General features: G+C 40.3%; 1 protein-coding gene across 11 annotated transcripts in view; it reads left to right on the forward strand.

The window, feature by feature from the left end:
• LOC131136561 (vitamin D3 receptor A) overlaps positions 1-15,355 on the forward strand; it is a 59,381-nt gene that overhangs the window by 24,602 nt on the left and 19,424 nt on the right. For 9 of the 11 annotated variants that reach the window (XM_058083549.1, XM_058083555.1, XM_058083548.1 and 6 more), the window contains 2 exons: positions 11,689-11,836; positions 12,668-12,798. In XM_058083549.1, coding sequence (XP_057939532.1) covers positions 11,689-11,836; positions 12,668-12,798 — 279 coding nt within the window. Of the gene's footprint in view, positions 1-5,380; positions 7,416-11,688; positions 11,837-12,667; positions 12,799-15,355 lie in introns of those variants that run through there. The other 2 variants (XM_058083553.1, XM_058083559.1) reach the window with 2 other exon arrangements.

The following is a 15,355-nucleotide window of genomic DNA, read 5'->3' on the forward strand; positions in this document are numbered from 1 at the left end:
GTAATTTCTGTGTACAAAATTCGACTTAGGGCCCCAATTTGGCCGGAGCAAAGATTACAAATCAGAATGAACAAAAGTTTTGCAATAACCGAGTTGAAAGTGGACTTTTTTGAGGGTTTTTTGTAAAAACTTGTCATAAAAATGCATTTATCCTTCTGCCAAGTAATTTGATACACAATAAAAGGAAAAAAAAGGGGTTTCATAGGGACTAGTGCTTTGCTAATGTTATATATTTATCCACCTTATTCCGCATTATAAAGTTAGACCAAATGTTAACAACAAAACCACCCACCCCACTACCTGGCACCCATTAATAAGAGAAAATAACTTAGTGGAAAACAACAGTCTCTTACTGAGAAAATGACTCATGCTCAATCCCTCCATCTCTGTCGTACTTGTCTAGTTACCAGCCCAAGCACATCCTGTGCACAACAACAACAGCAACACCTAAATTGCCACACACACACACACACACACACAGAGCACTCACCCTTGTGTTATTAAATGTGGGGATTGGATTGGCAGAAATATAGAATGCTAAAACATGAAAAAAACACATTAATGTTAATGTGTTTAAAAACATATGTCTCCTGGCAGCATTGAACAACAGCAACATGAGCGTCAAAACAGCGTTTTTATCATTTAGAAACATGCAGCAACACCTGTTTTCAGAAATGAATTATGCAAAAGCAAAACAAAGCAAACCCAAAAAAAATAATCTGACTACCTCAAGTTGCAGAATACAAATATTCATAGTGGGGAGCTGTGGCGTTAGCATAAACCATGCAACAGAACAAATGCCTCCATACATATGAAGGAGACAGGACTACCGGTTAAGACTGTATACTACACAAAACATGTACTACACACTACACACAGTTCAGTTGACACTAAATAAAATGTGAGAGTAAAGAGCTTTAAAAAATATATAGTATTTTATTGAAGATCTGTACAGTTAACCAACATTTTATAATGTTTTAATAATCATTTTTAAATGGCAATGGCAAATTTGGATTTGTGTGCATGTATTTAAGAGACCCCTTAAAGCAGGGGTCTCAAACTCAATTTACTTGGGGGCCACTGGAGCTAGGGTCTGGGCGAGACTGGGCCGCATCAGGTTTAAAAAAAAACGCATTTATTAAAAACAAAAAAATGAATAAACTTTGCTTTGGTTTTGATTTTCTACAAGAAAAGCTCTGATAAAACATTCCACTGTTCTCAAATATCTTACTTTTTATTTTTCTACACAAAATAAGATGAAAAATAAATAAACAAATCAAGAATAAAGAAAATCAATCAGTAATAAATAAATAAATATAATAATAACAATAAAACGGCAAATAATAAAAACTTAAGAAACCACATATAGTTGGTGGGTAGATAAATTATTTTTTTCAGATTAAAATGAACAAAGCATTATTAGAGCCCTGTAGACATGACAAAACACGACTATAGTCACATTTATACTCTTTTTTTATTTACAACATATTGCGCAACTGCAGGGTCTTGAGACACATGCTAACTCGCAAACTAGAGAGCTAGCGACCTAAACGGTAGCCTTCAAGTTATTTCCTTTAAACTTAAATAGCCAAAAACTCACCACTTCCACATGGATAGGGAGGATAACTATTAACAGTTATTTAACCTTTAACATGAACATTAATCAAACGTACAAATTTTTTCTGGGTACATGATACCATACAGCATCCATATCAAACTTGCGCGGGCCGCACTAACATTAAACTTTCATATCAAGGTGGGGGCCTCAAACTAGTGTCCTGCGGGCCACATTTGGCCCGTGGGCCGCGTGTTTGAGACCCCTGCCTTTAAAGAGTATTCCGCTGGGAATTTGGTGTTGTCCATTAAAACTTTCAAAAAAAATGTCCATAAAAAGAAACAAAAACACAAATCTGTCAAACCTTAAAAAAACAAAACTGGACAGAAATTGCTGTGTGGCTTTGGCTGGGGTGCTTATGATTTTAAACTAAATCGCTCTCTGAATGCCTGTTTCCATGCTTGGGTGAGGCCTGTGTGAATGTTGCGCAACATCCCATCGCTAGCTAGTTCCCACAACTTCATGGTAATTATTCAAAATGTTGAACCATCAATTATGATGACAGTGAGCGCTACTTAATGTTGTCTCATATTTACATTAATCCATGTAAGATTCAAGGACAAATCAGCAGGAATAAAATCGGAATAATACCGGGCCAGAAAGAAGACTGGGGGGGGGGGATAATGGAATAATTAAAATCAGGACATAGAACTATGTTGAGTTTTTTTTGTGGTCAGGCTTCTCTAAATTATTTATTTTGCCCTGACATGTTCCTCCATATTCTTGAAAGAAGATGTCACACAATCCACCAACACTTTCCAGTAGTAGTATCTGTTTGTGTGGCTTAAACTAAGACCGTGGAATTAGAGAAAAACAAAAACAGAAAAGAAAAGGAACCACATAACATCATCGGAATTTGCAAACGCTCTGCTGAAGCCATCACACCCACATTCCAAAATTGTATTTGAAGTGTGTTACACCCTGGACTGGTGGCCAGCCAATCACAGGGCACATATAGACAAACAACCATTCACACTCACATTCATACCTATGGACAATTTGGAGTCGCCAATTAACCTAGCATGTTTTTTGGAATGTGGGAGGAAACCGGAGTACCCGGAGAAAACCCACGCATACACAGAGAGAACATGCATACTCCACACAGAGATGGCCGAGGGTGGAATTGAACCCTGGTCTCCTAGCTGTGAGGTCTGCGCGCTAACCACTTGTCCGCCGTGCCGCCCCCTACAATTGAGAATTGATGAACTGAAATTTTGACAGTTTGGAAAACACTCCATTTTGTGTGTCTGTAGCTTTAATGCTAATGAGTTGTCTCCAGGAAGTGCTATTGTGGACTTCATCCTATCCATTGTAATAGACCACAAATCATGTACAAAAACGTAACAGGTGGGACAGGAACATTACTGTTAGCTACCCTGATAACATTCACTCACAACAGCAGGTTTTTTAAACAATAACCGCTCCCACGTTTTTAAGACATGTAGCGAAGCCTGAACTCAGAAAAAAAACAGAAAAATATACAAACTTTTTCAGTGCTTTGGTTCTGATTTTCTACAATAAAAGCTCTGATAAAACATTCCACTGTTCTCAAATATCTTAATTTTTATTTTTCTGCACAAAATAAGATGAAAAATAAATAAACAAATCAAGAATAAAGAAAATCAATCAATCAGTAATAAATAAATAAATATAATAATAATAATAAAATGGCAAATAATTAAAAATTAAGAAACCACATATAGTTGGTGGGTAGACATTATTTTTTTCAGATTAAAATTAACAAAGCATTATTAGAGCCCTGTAGACATGACAAAACACGACTATAGTCACATTTATATATTTTTTATTTACAACATATTGCGCAACTGCAGGGTCTTGAGAGACATGCTAACTCGCAAACTAGAGAGCTAGCGACCTAAACGGTAGCCTTCAAGTTATTTCCTTTAAACTTAAATAGCCAAAAACTTACCACTTCCACACGGCTAGGTAGGATAACTATTAACAGTTATTTAACCTTTAACATGAACATTAATCAAACGTAATAATTTTTTCTGGGTACATGATACCATACAGCATCCATATCAAACTTGCGCGGGCCGCACTAACATTAAACTTTCATATCAAGGCGGGGGCCTCAAACTAGTGTCCTGCGGACTGCGTGTTTGAGACCCCTGACTTACTGCAACTGTATAGATTTGTAGAAGATACTGATTGCTGAATGTTGTTACTTTTTAGTGTCAACTAACAAATGTTAAAACAAACTTCAAAACCGCATTCAACATCAACACCACTATAAACGCTTGAGGCCGTCGATGTGGTTTAATAAACACAACATGTCACATACTAGCTTGGCGGTTTACATCCATGCATTTGTAGCATATAGTCAATAGCCGAGTCTAACTGTATGACTCCCTCTAATTACTATTGCAATGCGAACAATGCATCGCAACATGAAGTGACCACAACGCGGTCTATAATTGAGGACCAAAGAAGAATAAGTAGAGACAGCAAGACAGTCCGTAAGTGCACAAACAGATTTAGATCCAAGTTTCCTCAAAGGGAAAAAAAAATGGAATAGAACTTTGGCAGTGAGAGGAAAAAATGTGTGTGGGAAAGAGGAGCTGTGATACAAGGTATTCATGGAATTACAATATGTAACCAATGCTAACACCATTCAAAGCTGCAAGTCCGAATGAGCAGCATAGAAAATGAATGCATGGATGGACATCCTCATGTTATGTTAGTATGTATGTTAATAAAATGCATATTTTACTTAAATTTTGTCTAGACTCACTTATCGGGATATATATATCGTTTATCGATATTCAACATATATATGAGTTTTGGTCCATATCGCCTCGCCCTACTCTTGTAGTCCACAAAAGTCCTGGTCACACATACGCAAATGCCAACAGGGCTGATTAATTCTGCTCAAAATATGCTCAAATAAATGCTATATGCGCTGCACGGAGGACGAGTGGTTAGTGCGCAGGCCTCACAGCTAGGAGACCTGAGTTCAATTCCACCGGGTACTCCGGTTTCCTCCCACATTCCAAAAACATGCTAGGTTAATTGGCGACTCCAAATTGTCCATAGGTATGAATGTGAGTGTGAATGGTTGTTTGACTATATGTGCCCTGTGATTGGCTGGCCACCAGTCCAGGGTGTACCTCGCCTCTCGCCTGAAGACTGGCATAGGCTCCAGCACCCCCTGCGATCCTTGTGAGGATAAGCAGTATAGAAAATGTATGAATTATAGATAAAAAAGTCCTAACTAGCTGCACGGGGAAGAAGTGGTTAGCGTGCAGGCCTCACAGCTAGGGGACCCGAGTTCGATTCCACCCTCGGCCATCTCTGTGTGGAGTTTGCATGTTCTCCTTGTGCATGCGTGGGTTTTCTCCGGGTACTCCGGTTTCCTCCCACATTCCAAAAACATGCTAGGTTAATTGACGAATCCAAATTTTCCATAGGTATGAATATGAGTGTGAATGGTTGTTTGTCTATATGTGCCCTGTGATTGGCTGGCCACCAGTCCAGGGTGTACCCCTGCCTCTTGCCCAAAGACAGCTGGGATAGGCTCCAGCACCCCCGCGACCCTTGCATAAGCAGTAGAAAATGAATGAATGAATATATTATATATGTGTCTATATAGCATATATATATCCATTCATATGATAGGGTCAATGTCTTTGGGGGAGAGGCGGGGTACACCCTGTGTGTGGTTGCCAGCCAATCGCAGGGCAAATATAGAAAAACAACCATTCACACTCACATTCATACCTACGGACAATTTGGAGTCGCCAATTAACCTAGCATGTTTTTGGAATGTGGGAGGAAACCGGAGTACCCGGAGAAAACCCATGCTTTAGTGCAAATTCTTAGATTGTTTGGTCAAGTGTGAACATGAGAATATGCTACATAACAAACAAGAACACTTATTGGAAAACAACCCAACAATAAGGAAACAAAATGGTGTTATGAGCGAACCTTTTTTGAATGACCTACATGTACTAGAGCAGGTGTTTGATAAATAGCCATGTTATTGTTCCTCCTGCTTTATTGGCCCCAGAAGGCAGTGTTTTCTGTTTTGTTGTTGGGCTGAGTGGAAGTTTTTTTCCCCTTCCAGTTTAGCTGACACTGCATCCTCTGTTGGCTATGCATAAAAATTCACTGGGCCAAAACAGCATAAGCAATATACAAGTTGTCTTTCTTTTAGGTTTTATTAGGTCTATTCTCGGGTTGGGCGATGAAATGCTGTCATCGTGAGGAGAAGGAACATTCGTTGGCTGAATCTCCTCTTAAGGAGCGTGAATGGAAGTTAGCAGATGTTAGCTTGTGTGGTTGTGTGTGTGTGTGTGTGCGCTCAATCAATCACTCCTTTTCCAATTCTTTCCTTACCACCCTTTTCATTTTATTTTGCTACTTATTTACTGATGTATCTTGTCCCCTTGTCTCGGTCCACTCATGCGTATTTTACGCGCTCGCTTATCTAGTTACGGCCGGTGCTGGATTGGTGTAGTTTGTTCTCACCCAGCTAAGCCTGCCTATCAGGTTAATAATTCACCTTCATTGTTGGCCCTTTGGCCTTATTCCATGTAAACACAAACATAGCAACACGCCAGTTTTGGGACACCACATTTGCAAACTTCACATAGAAGAAGGCATAAGAGGATTGGACAATGATTAGCCGTGATATAATTGCTATCATTGACTTTATATAGAAGCTGTCATTATTCTGTATTTGTGTCTGTTGTATATTTATGTTGCTGCTTACACTGCCCAATGTGCTCTAGCACAGGTGGAGACATAGCAATTAATTGTCCAAACGTTATTGAACATTTGTTGATGATGTAACTTTCAGGATATCTGTGTTACATATATGCTAACATGCCTTCCAATGCATTTTCACCATAACTCATAGCTTCAGGTAGAAAAAGGCATAAGAGGATTGGACAATGATGGTGCAAGATTAGCCGGTAGATAATTTCTATCATTGACTTTATATAGAAGCTGTCATTATTCTATTACTCTATATTTGTATCTGTTGTATATTTAAGTTGCTCCAATATCCACCCACTTTAATGATTAATAAAGCCTTGCCTTTCTTTGATGCCCATTAAATTGAAGATTTACTTGAAATTTCTCACACTGCCCAATGTGCTCTAGCACAGGTGGAGACATAGCAATTAATTGTCCAAACGTTATTGAACATTTGTCTAATGATGATGTAACTTTCAGGATATCTGTGTTAAATATAGGCTAACATGCCTTCCAATGCATTTTCACCGCAACTCATAGGAGTCTTTGTTGTTCCTTTTCATGCTTTAACTCCCCATCATTTCAATTCTTTCTGCTACGCTAACCTTCCCTTCATTCTCTCTTTTCCTCTTTACTATCTCATTTCTTCATTCACTTTATTCACAAGCCACTTTGTGTCTGTTTTCTTAATTTTGATTTTTTTTATCCTCACAACTGCAACTCCCTCCCCCTCTCCTTGTCGACCTGCCAACAGTCTGACCGCCTGTTCGTTTTCATCCTCTACTTGGAAAACAAGGTCCAAAAGTTCAAAACTTGTGTTGTGGACTGCCAAGGAGAGAGAGAGGTAGCACAACAGAGCGAGGCCACGGAACACACTGGAATATTATCACCAAATAGATGGAATTTTAATCGAATTAGCCGTAACCCCCTTGTCCGTGAAATGAAAAATAATTGATTAGTCGCTAACCCTTTGCAGTAATGACTGTACTAGTAGTAGTGACTGAATTGACAGTGTTTCACTTGTCATAGTCTCACTTATGGGAGCTAATGACTGACGCTGGGAACACCGATTGTGCTGTAGGTAGGATTGCATAGGACAATTGCATGTTACAATTGGATTACAAAAATTGAGAAATGTTATTGTTTAAGGAACATAAACAAATACAAATTAGTAAACCCAGTAACTGGATTTGCTCTAACATTTGTGTATTACTATAAATGTGTCCATACATGAGCTGTTCTTCCTTAAAAGCCTCTTCATATTTTCTCTCCATCAGCTTTGTAAAATGTGTCCTAAAGAGTCCTTGAGGCGTTTAACCTTCATTAAAAGGTGCGGATCATTCTAGTGAAGCCTTCATCACTACAAACATTTTATATTACATGCAGAGAGAGGGCCCACTTTAATTTTACTGTATATGCCACAGTGTGTTTTTTGTAAGATCTGCATCTAAAAGAATACATGTTCTTAACAATGTCAAAAGATTACAGTCATGAGAATCTTCATAAGTGACCGTTGGGAGTATGCGTGCTAAGCCAAAGCGTGGCTGGCTTAGAGAATATCGCGGCGGGCTGTTAGTGAGGCCCTCTGTGAGGCAGCTGGTAGTAAAAAGGAGGCCATGCTCCCCCGTCGCGTTGCCTATAGGCCCTACTTCACTATGGATTCCATTGCCCTCCTATACTAAGCTGTATACAGTCACGGGCCTTGACTCTGCTGCTAAGCTGTAAAAGACGGTTGCAACAAACCCATCCATTGATTTCAACTGCTTTGTTTTATTGTGCTAAATTTGGTAGCCATTCATATTGAATCAGGACACCACTGAATGTGATGAGAGAGCTGTTGTAATAACTTATCTCATATTATTAAGAATTGTCACTTTTAATCTCACCCCTTGATTACATATGATACTTCAAATGCAGCTACTGCCATCCTGTGGAATCAGTGGATTGCCCACAGCCACCAACTGTTTACTGTTGACTTTTTTTGTAGACTATGCACTATGCAACTATTTATTTCTGCAAAAGGAGGATCTACTAAATATTGATGTCACTTTTTTGTTGGGGTGCCCAGATTTATGCACCTGCCTACTTTTTGTTTAAATAATTATTGCACACTTTCTGTAAATCCTATAATCACTTATCATCTATCACTGTGTTTGTCTGCTATATGATATATTTCACTGAAATTGATGACCCCAACATCTGGTGGTTAGTGCGCAGGCCACACAGCTAGGAGACCAGAGTTTGATTCCAACCTCAGGCATGCATGGGTTTTCTCCGGGTACTCCGGTTTCTTCCCACATTCCAAAACCATGCTAGGTTAATTGGCGACTCCAAATTGTCCATAGGTATGAATGTGAGTGTGAATGGTTGTTTGTCTATATGTGCCCTGTGATTGGCTGGCGACCAGACCAGGGTGTACCCCGCCTCTTGCCTGAAGACAGCTGGGATAGGCTCCAGCACCCCCGCGACCCTCGTGAGGAAAAGCGGTAGAAAATGAATGAATGAATGTATTGTACTAGGCTGCACGGCGGTCGAGTGGTTAGTATGCAGACCTCACAGCTAGGAGACCAGGGTTCAATTCCACCCTCGGTCATCTTTTTGGGTTTTCTCCGGGTACTCCGGTTTCCTCCCACATTCCAAAAACATGCTAGATTAATTGGCGACTCCAAATTGTCCATAGGTATGAATGTGAGTGTGAATGGTTGTTTGTCTATATGTGCCCTGTGATTGGCTGGCCACCAGTCCAGGGTGTACCCCGCCTCTCGGTCAAAGTCAATGAATGAATGAATGAATGCTGACGCCAACAACCAGCGATTTATAAAGGAAAACCTCTAACATTATCAGGGGTGCCCAAACTTTTTCATACCACTGTAGTTGTTGATGGTACTTGTGCAAGTAGTCAATACATTGATTTGCCAACTTTTAACAAAATGACAAAGAATGGTATTCTGTAGAATGCAGAAGGACGAACAATCCGAAGCATATCTGTCTGACTTAGTGTGAGGGTGGTCCTAACCACCACACTTTGCATGCTTTTTTTCTCCGGTGCTCCATCTGTTGGATTTGGATTTCACCCTTTAAGTTGATTATTGGTTGCAGAAAATCCCCAAAAGCATTGTATAAAGACTGAAGCGCAGTACACAGTGTGAGACAAAAAAAAAAAGACCAGATTGAACACATGCTTCCTGCGTTCCATTAAAGACCGTATGTCCAAAGAGAGGTGGGTTGTTGTTGTTGTTGTTGTTGGTTCTGCAGCCTTCGCTTCAGAGTCTGCTCGTGGGTCGGAACGTCAAATTTACGATAGCTGGAACAGCAGACAGATTGAAAGCTCGAAGGGGCATAGAGGAGTGTTTGGTTGGAGAGAAATAGAAAGGGGAAAAGCAAACAGTGACAAGAAACAGGCTCCCTTCACAAGGATTCTGCGTGGAATATTAGGTTGAAACCAGCTTTTTCAAACACTTTTTTTCATTTTCTTTGACTTTTTATAAAGAATTGGATTAATATGCCTAAATTATGCAATTGGAAAACGTTTCCATTGATTCCATACCATTGATTGATAGATCATCGGAGTTGCGGTCTCCCTGGTGGGATATAACCCTATAACAGAGGCAGGCATAACTTTCACTATCATTTTGTAGAACCTTGATATTATTACCTAATGTTTTCTTTTTCTTTAATTCATTCATTCATTAATTTTCAACCGCTTTTTCCTCACGAGGGTTGCAGGGGTGCTGGAGCCTATCCCAACTGTCTTGGACTGGTCGCCAGCCAATCACAGGGCACATACAGACAAACAACCATTCACTCTCACATTCATACCTATGGACAATTTGGAGTTACCAATTAACCTAGCATGTTTTTGGAATGTGGGAGGAAACCGGAGTACCCGGAGAAAACCCACGCATGCACGGGGGAGAACATGCAAACTCCACACAGAGATTGCCGAGAGTGGAATTGAACCCTGGTCTCCTAGCTGTGAGGTTTGCACGCTAACCACTCGTCCGCCGTGCTGCCCTTCTTTAATTCATTCATTTTTTATTTTCTTTAATAGCACGCAAGTCAAGCTAGTGGTTAGCACACAGGCCTCACAGCTAGGAGATCCGAGTTCAATTCCGCCCTCGGTCATCTCTGTGTGGAGTTTGCATGTTCTCCCCATGTATGCGTGGTTTTCTCCGGTTTCCTCCCACATTCCAAAAACATGCTAGGTTAATTGGCGACTCCAAATTGTCCATAGGTATGAATGTGAGTGTGAATGGTTGTTTGTCTATATGTGCCCTGTGATTGGCTGGCCAGGGTGTACCCATCACTTGCTGCAGTGTGTTGTATTTACACTATGTGGGGTCATGACTAACACAATTTTAACATTGATCGCAATAAGTTACTGCCCATTGTTATCCAGTCCACTATAATGTACATACATATGTATAGGTGTGTATTAGCTAGATTCAATTAAAATAGGACGCTCTTGCAGAAAGAAGTATTTTGTGCCAGAACAAGAGGAAATATTTATGGCCTTGGATGAATAAAAGTTTGGAAGCCCAGGTCAACACCAGCAAATAGCTGGTAATTGAACAAGGTTTTTTTCCATGAACTGTCCAGGTAATAAAAGCTAATGCATTGGCCTGATTGTTTGTTCACGTTGCTCGGCCATTTTGTTTTCCTCCATTCCATTCTTATGTGTCTTTGTCCTGGTTTGACATGCATCAGCGGAGACTCTGATGCATGTCTGCTGTATCCTCGCAGCCATGTGATCACTTAGCTCGCTTTGCACGCCAAGTTCCTTGCGTGAATCCCCCTCCTCTCTTTTTTTTTTGCCCTCGTTCGGCCGTCTTCCCCTTACATGACTCTTCCTTCTTTCACGGGTGCAAATTATTTATGTTGTCAATGTGTGAGGATTATTTCAGTTACGTATATGGTAATTGTTTTTCACCCTCACAGTATCTTTATATGTATATTTAGGCAATATATAGTAGTATAGAAAATGGATGGATGGATTGGACATCATTTTTACATGTTTTAAAAAAGGTGCTGTTTGTGTTTATACCTATCACCTGCTGACTCATTCAGGAAATAGCAGCTTGTGTTAGTGAGAAACTGCCTCATGCTAAATATGCTAATAGCCCAGCACCTGTTTTTTTTTTTTTTTTTATAAGAGGACACCAACCCAGGCGCATTTGACCAGCCACATTCTTAGATTTCCTCCTACCAAAACACACATTGAGAGGTTAGTGGGTGTCCAATACGGAGGGATACAAGCTTTTATTATTTTGTTTGTAAAGAAGAGAGGAACGACAAGAGATCAACAATGAACGGCTCTGAACAGTTTTTCTTTTTTTCTCCTTTGGTTTCCACAGTGATGGAGCCCATGACGGTTACTACGTCGGTGGCAGGACCAGATGAGTTCGACCGCAATGCCCCCCGGATCTGTGGGGTGTGTGGCGATAAGGCCACCGGCTTCCATTTCAACGCCATGACCTGTGAGGGCTGCAAGGGCTTCTTCAGGTCGGTGTGATCATCTATCATCATTTATTTATTTACCTAATTTGCAAAGGTGATAATTGCAGAAAACGTGAAATCTCATATTTAACCAGTACATTTATGTACTATATAATGATCTGGAATGCATGAAAAAGTAGCTCTCTTCTAATGCACAACACAGCAGAAACAGAACCAATGTTGTAATAGCAACATTATTACCGCTCAAATCCTCAAATACCATATTTTCTGGACTATAAGTCGCTCCGGAGTATAAGTCGCACAAGGCCAAAAATGCATAATTTGGTAGAAAAAAAAACATACATAAGTTGTATTTTTTGCGGGTAATTTAATTTATGACCAAACCAGACATTACGTCCTCTTGGAAGGCAAATTCTAACATTAATAAAAGAATAGAAAACAGGCTGAATAGGTGTAAGATATGCTAACATAATGGTACAGCTACACAAAAAATAAAAATAAACAGAAAAAGTGTCCAGTGTTTATGTAACAGTTTTTTTCATTAATAAGTCGCTCTGGAGTATAAGTCACAGAAACAGCCAACCTATGAAAAAATGTGTGACTTATAGTCCGGAAAATATGGTAAATACTTTAAATTCTGGACTACAAGTCACTCTTCTTTGATAATTTTGGACTTCAACAATGATGCAGGTAATTTATGGTTAAAGGAACTACAGTTCCCATGCTACCTCGAGTGCTGAGTCAGGAAGTAGTGAATTGGAGTCTTGTCACAAGAAGACATTATATATATATATATAGAAATTATATACACAAAATGCTCTAATCATTATCATGGTTTTAATTGAACATGTCTTGTTTTCTGTTTGACTCCTACAGGCGCAGTATGAAGCGTAAAGCCTCCTTCACCTGCCCGTTCAACGGAAGCTGTACCATCACCAAAGACAACCGCCGTCACTGCCAGGCCTGTCGCCTCAAGCGCTGCATTGACATCGGCATGATGAAAGAGTGTGAGTATGCCCTATCTGAGTTGTTGACACAGTAACATGAGAACACGTCCTTGCGGGTTTCTCAAAAGAAATCAAACCGCACGTCGGTTGTGTACACTACCTTCAGTGTTTTTGAGTTTATGCTGAGGTTTAGTGGTTGCCAGTTCATGCGGCCGGGAGGGATTAGCGGCAGGTTAGCTCGCAGGAAACTGCACGGTATTCAATGTAATAGTTAAAGACATTCAGAAGGATCTGGCTCAGTCGAACCAAGGGCAGCGTGTAAACGGATCTAATTTACTCCAAGGAGACAGACAATAGTAGCTATGAAATGGGAAGGCCGTGGCATATGGCTGGCTCACAGAGGAGCCTAATATAAAAGAGTTTAGCCAGAAGTAATGAATTTATAATTGGCGACGAGACAAGCAGTAAGTGACATAAAGGAAGTATGGGGATGGCTCATTGCGACAATGGCTCTCTGTTTTCACAGTGCTGTATTTCATTCTTTAACACAGGGGTCAGGAACCTATGGTTCGCAAGCCATATGAGTGAAAATGACCTTGCGAATGCGGAAAAAACATAAAACAGACTTTATTATACTCTGAAATTGTTGGTCTTGTCTAACAATGTATTCAGTGTCAAGATGTATTACATGGATCTCAAAGAAATACTTTTTAAATATTTGGCTTTCATGTCTCTATTAGCGGAAAGGTTTTCGAACCCCTGCTGTGTAATATGCTATCTGGCTAAAAAGCTAATCAACGGTGGTGTTTACGGTATGTAATTTAAGTCATCCTTTCATTCATTTTCTACCGCTTTTCCTCACAAGGGTCGAGGGTGGTGCTGGAGCCTATCCCAGCTGTTTTTGTAATTTTGTTGAAGGTTGGCAAATCAATGTAAATATAAAGTAAATCAACAACTACAGTGGTATGAAAAAGTATGGGCACCCCTGATAATGTTAGAGATTTTCCTTTATAAATCGCTGGTTGTTGGCGTCAGCATTCATTCATTTTCTACCGCTTATCCTCACGAGGTTTGCAGGGGGTGCTGGAGCCTATCCCAGTTGTTTTTGTAATTTTGTTGAAGGTTGGCAAATCAATGTAAATATAAAGTAAATCAACAACTACAGTGGTATGAAAAAGTATGGGCACCCCTGATAATGTTAGAGATTTTCCTTTATAAATCGCTGGTTGTTGGCGTCAGCATTCATTCATTTTCTACCGCTTATCCTCACGAGGGTCGAGGGTGGTGCTGGTGCCTATCCCAGCTGTTTTTTTAATTTTGTTGAAGGTTGGCAAATCAATGTAAAGTAAATCAACAACTACAGTGGTATGAAAAAGTATGGGCACCCCTGACAATGTTCGAGATTTTCCTTTATAAATCGCTGGTTGTTGGCGTCAGCATTCATTCATTTTCTACTGCTTATCCTCACGAGGGTCGAGGGTGGTGCTGGAGCCTATCCCAGCTGTCTTTGTAATTTTGTTGTAGGTTGGCAAATCAAGTATGGGCACCCCTGATAATATTAGAGATTTTCCTTTATAAATTGCTGGTTGTTGGCGTCAGCATTCATTCATTTTTTACTGCTTATCCTCACAAGGGTTGCAGGGGGTGCTGGAGCCTATCCCAGCACCCCTTCGGACGAGAGGCTGGGTACTGGTCGCCAGCCAGCCAATCACAGGGCACATATAGACAAACAACCATTCACACTCACATTCATACCTATGGACAATTTGGAGTCGCCAGTTAGTGTGCTAGCATGTTTTTGGAATGTGGGAGGAAACCGGAGTACCCGGAGAAAACCCAACTCCACACAGAGATGCCTGAGAGTGGAATTGAATCCTAGCTGTGAGGTCTGCGCGCTAACCACTCCACCACCGTGCAGCCAAGTCGCAAAATTTGTTCAAACGTTCACTGGAAACACCTGCAAAATTGGAACTAAACCCTCTAAAAGTTCCTACTTCTTGTGGAAAGTCCTTGCTATGAAAAGACTGAGGTGCGTATTAAAGCAGTTTTCTAAAACCGTAGTTCACAAATTAAGCCAAAGATGTTTTGAAGTTTGTTTCACTGTTAAATTACATTTAATACTGGAACTAACTATTACTTCTTCCTGGTTTTATTTTCCCCCATTCAAAGTGGACCTCCATGAAGCTCTCCCTGTTCAGGCTACCACATTCAATTAGTCACTTTACAAAATGTAAACTGTTCTCTCGCCAAGCGCTTTTGGGCACGCTCAAGAAGTTTCTATGATGCTTTGGTTGTTTGTAAAGTAATGCCCTAAATAATGCAAGCTGGTGGTGCCCGGTCTTGGCAAGAAACTGGTTGGCTCCAGCTCTTCCGCCTACAATAGCAACTTTGATGCCGCCTGCCAAACTGTGACCAAACTGCGCCTATTCACCATTGACTTTTTTCATGCCACACAATTGGATGTCCTCGCCACAAGGAGTGGCCTGAGTGTGTTTGTTGGCATTGGGAGAGAATTTGGACGGAACATCCAAAGCCTAATTAATGAGGGTAAGGTTAAAAGAGATGTGAAACCAAATAAGCTAAGTGGTTAGATTCTTTCAGAGGCCTTTTTTTAAAT

This window comes from Doryrhamphus excisus, chromosome 10, assembly GCF_030265055.1.
Source record: "Doryrhamphus excisus isolate RoL2022-K1 chromosome 10, RoL_Dexc_1.0, whole genome shotgun sequence".
Classification (NCBI taxonomy): Eukaryota; Metazoa; Chordata; class Actinopteri; order Syngnathiformes; family Syngnathidae; genus Doryrhamphus; species Doryrhamphus excisus.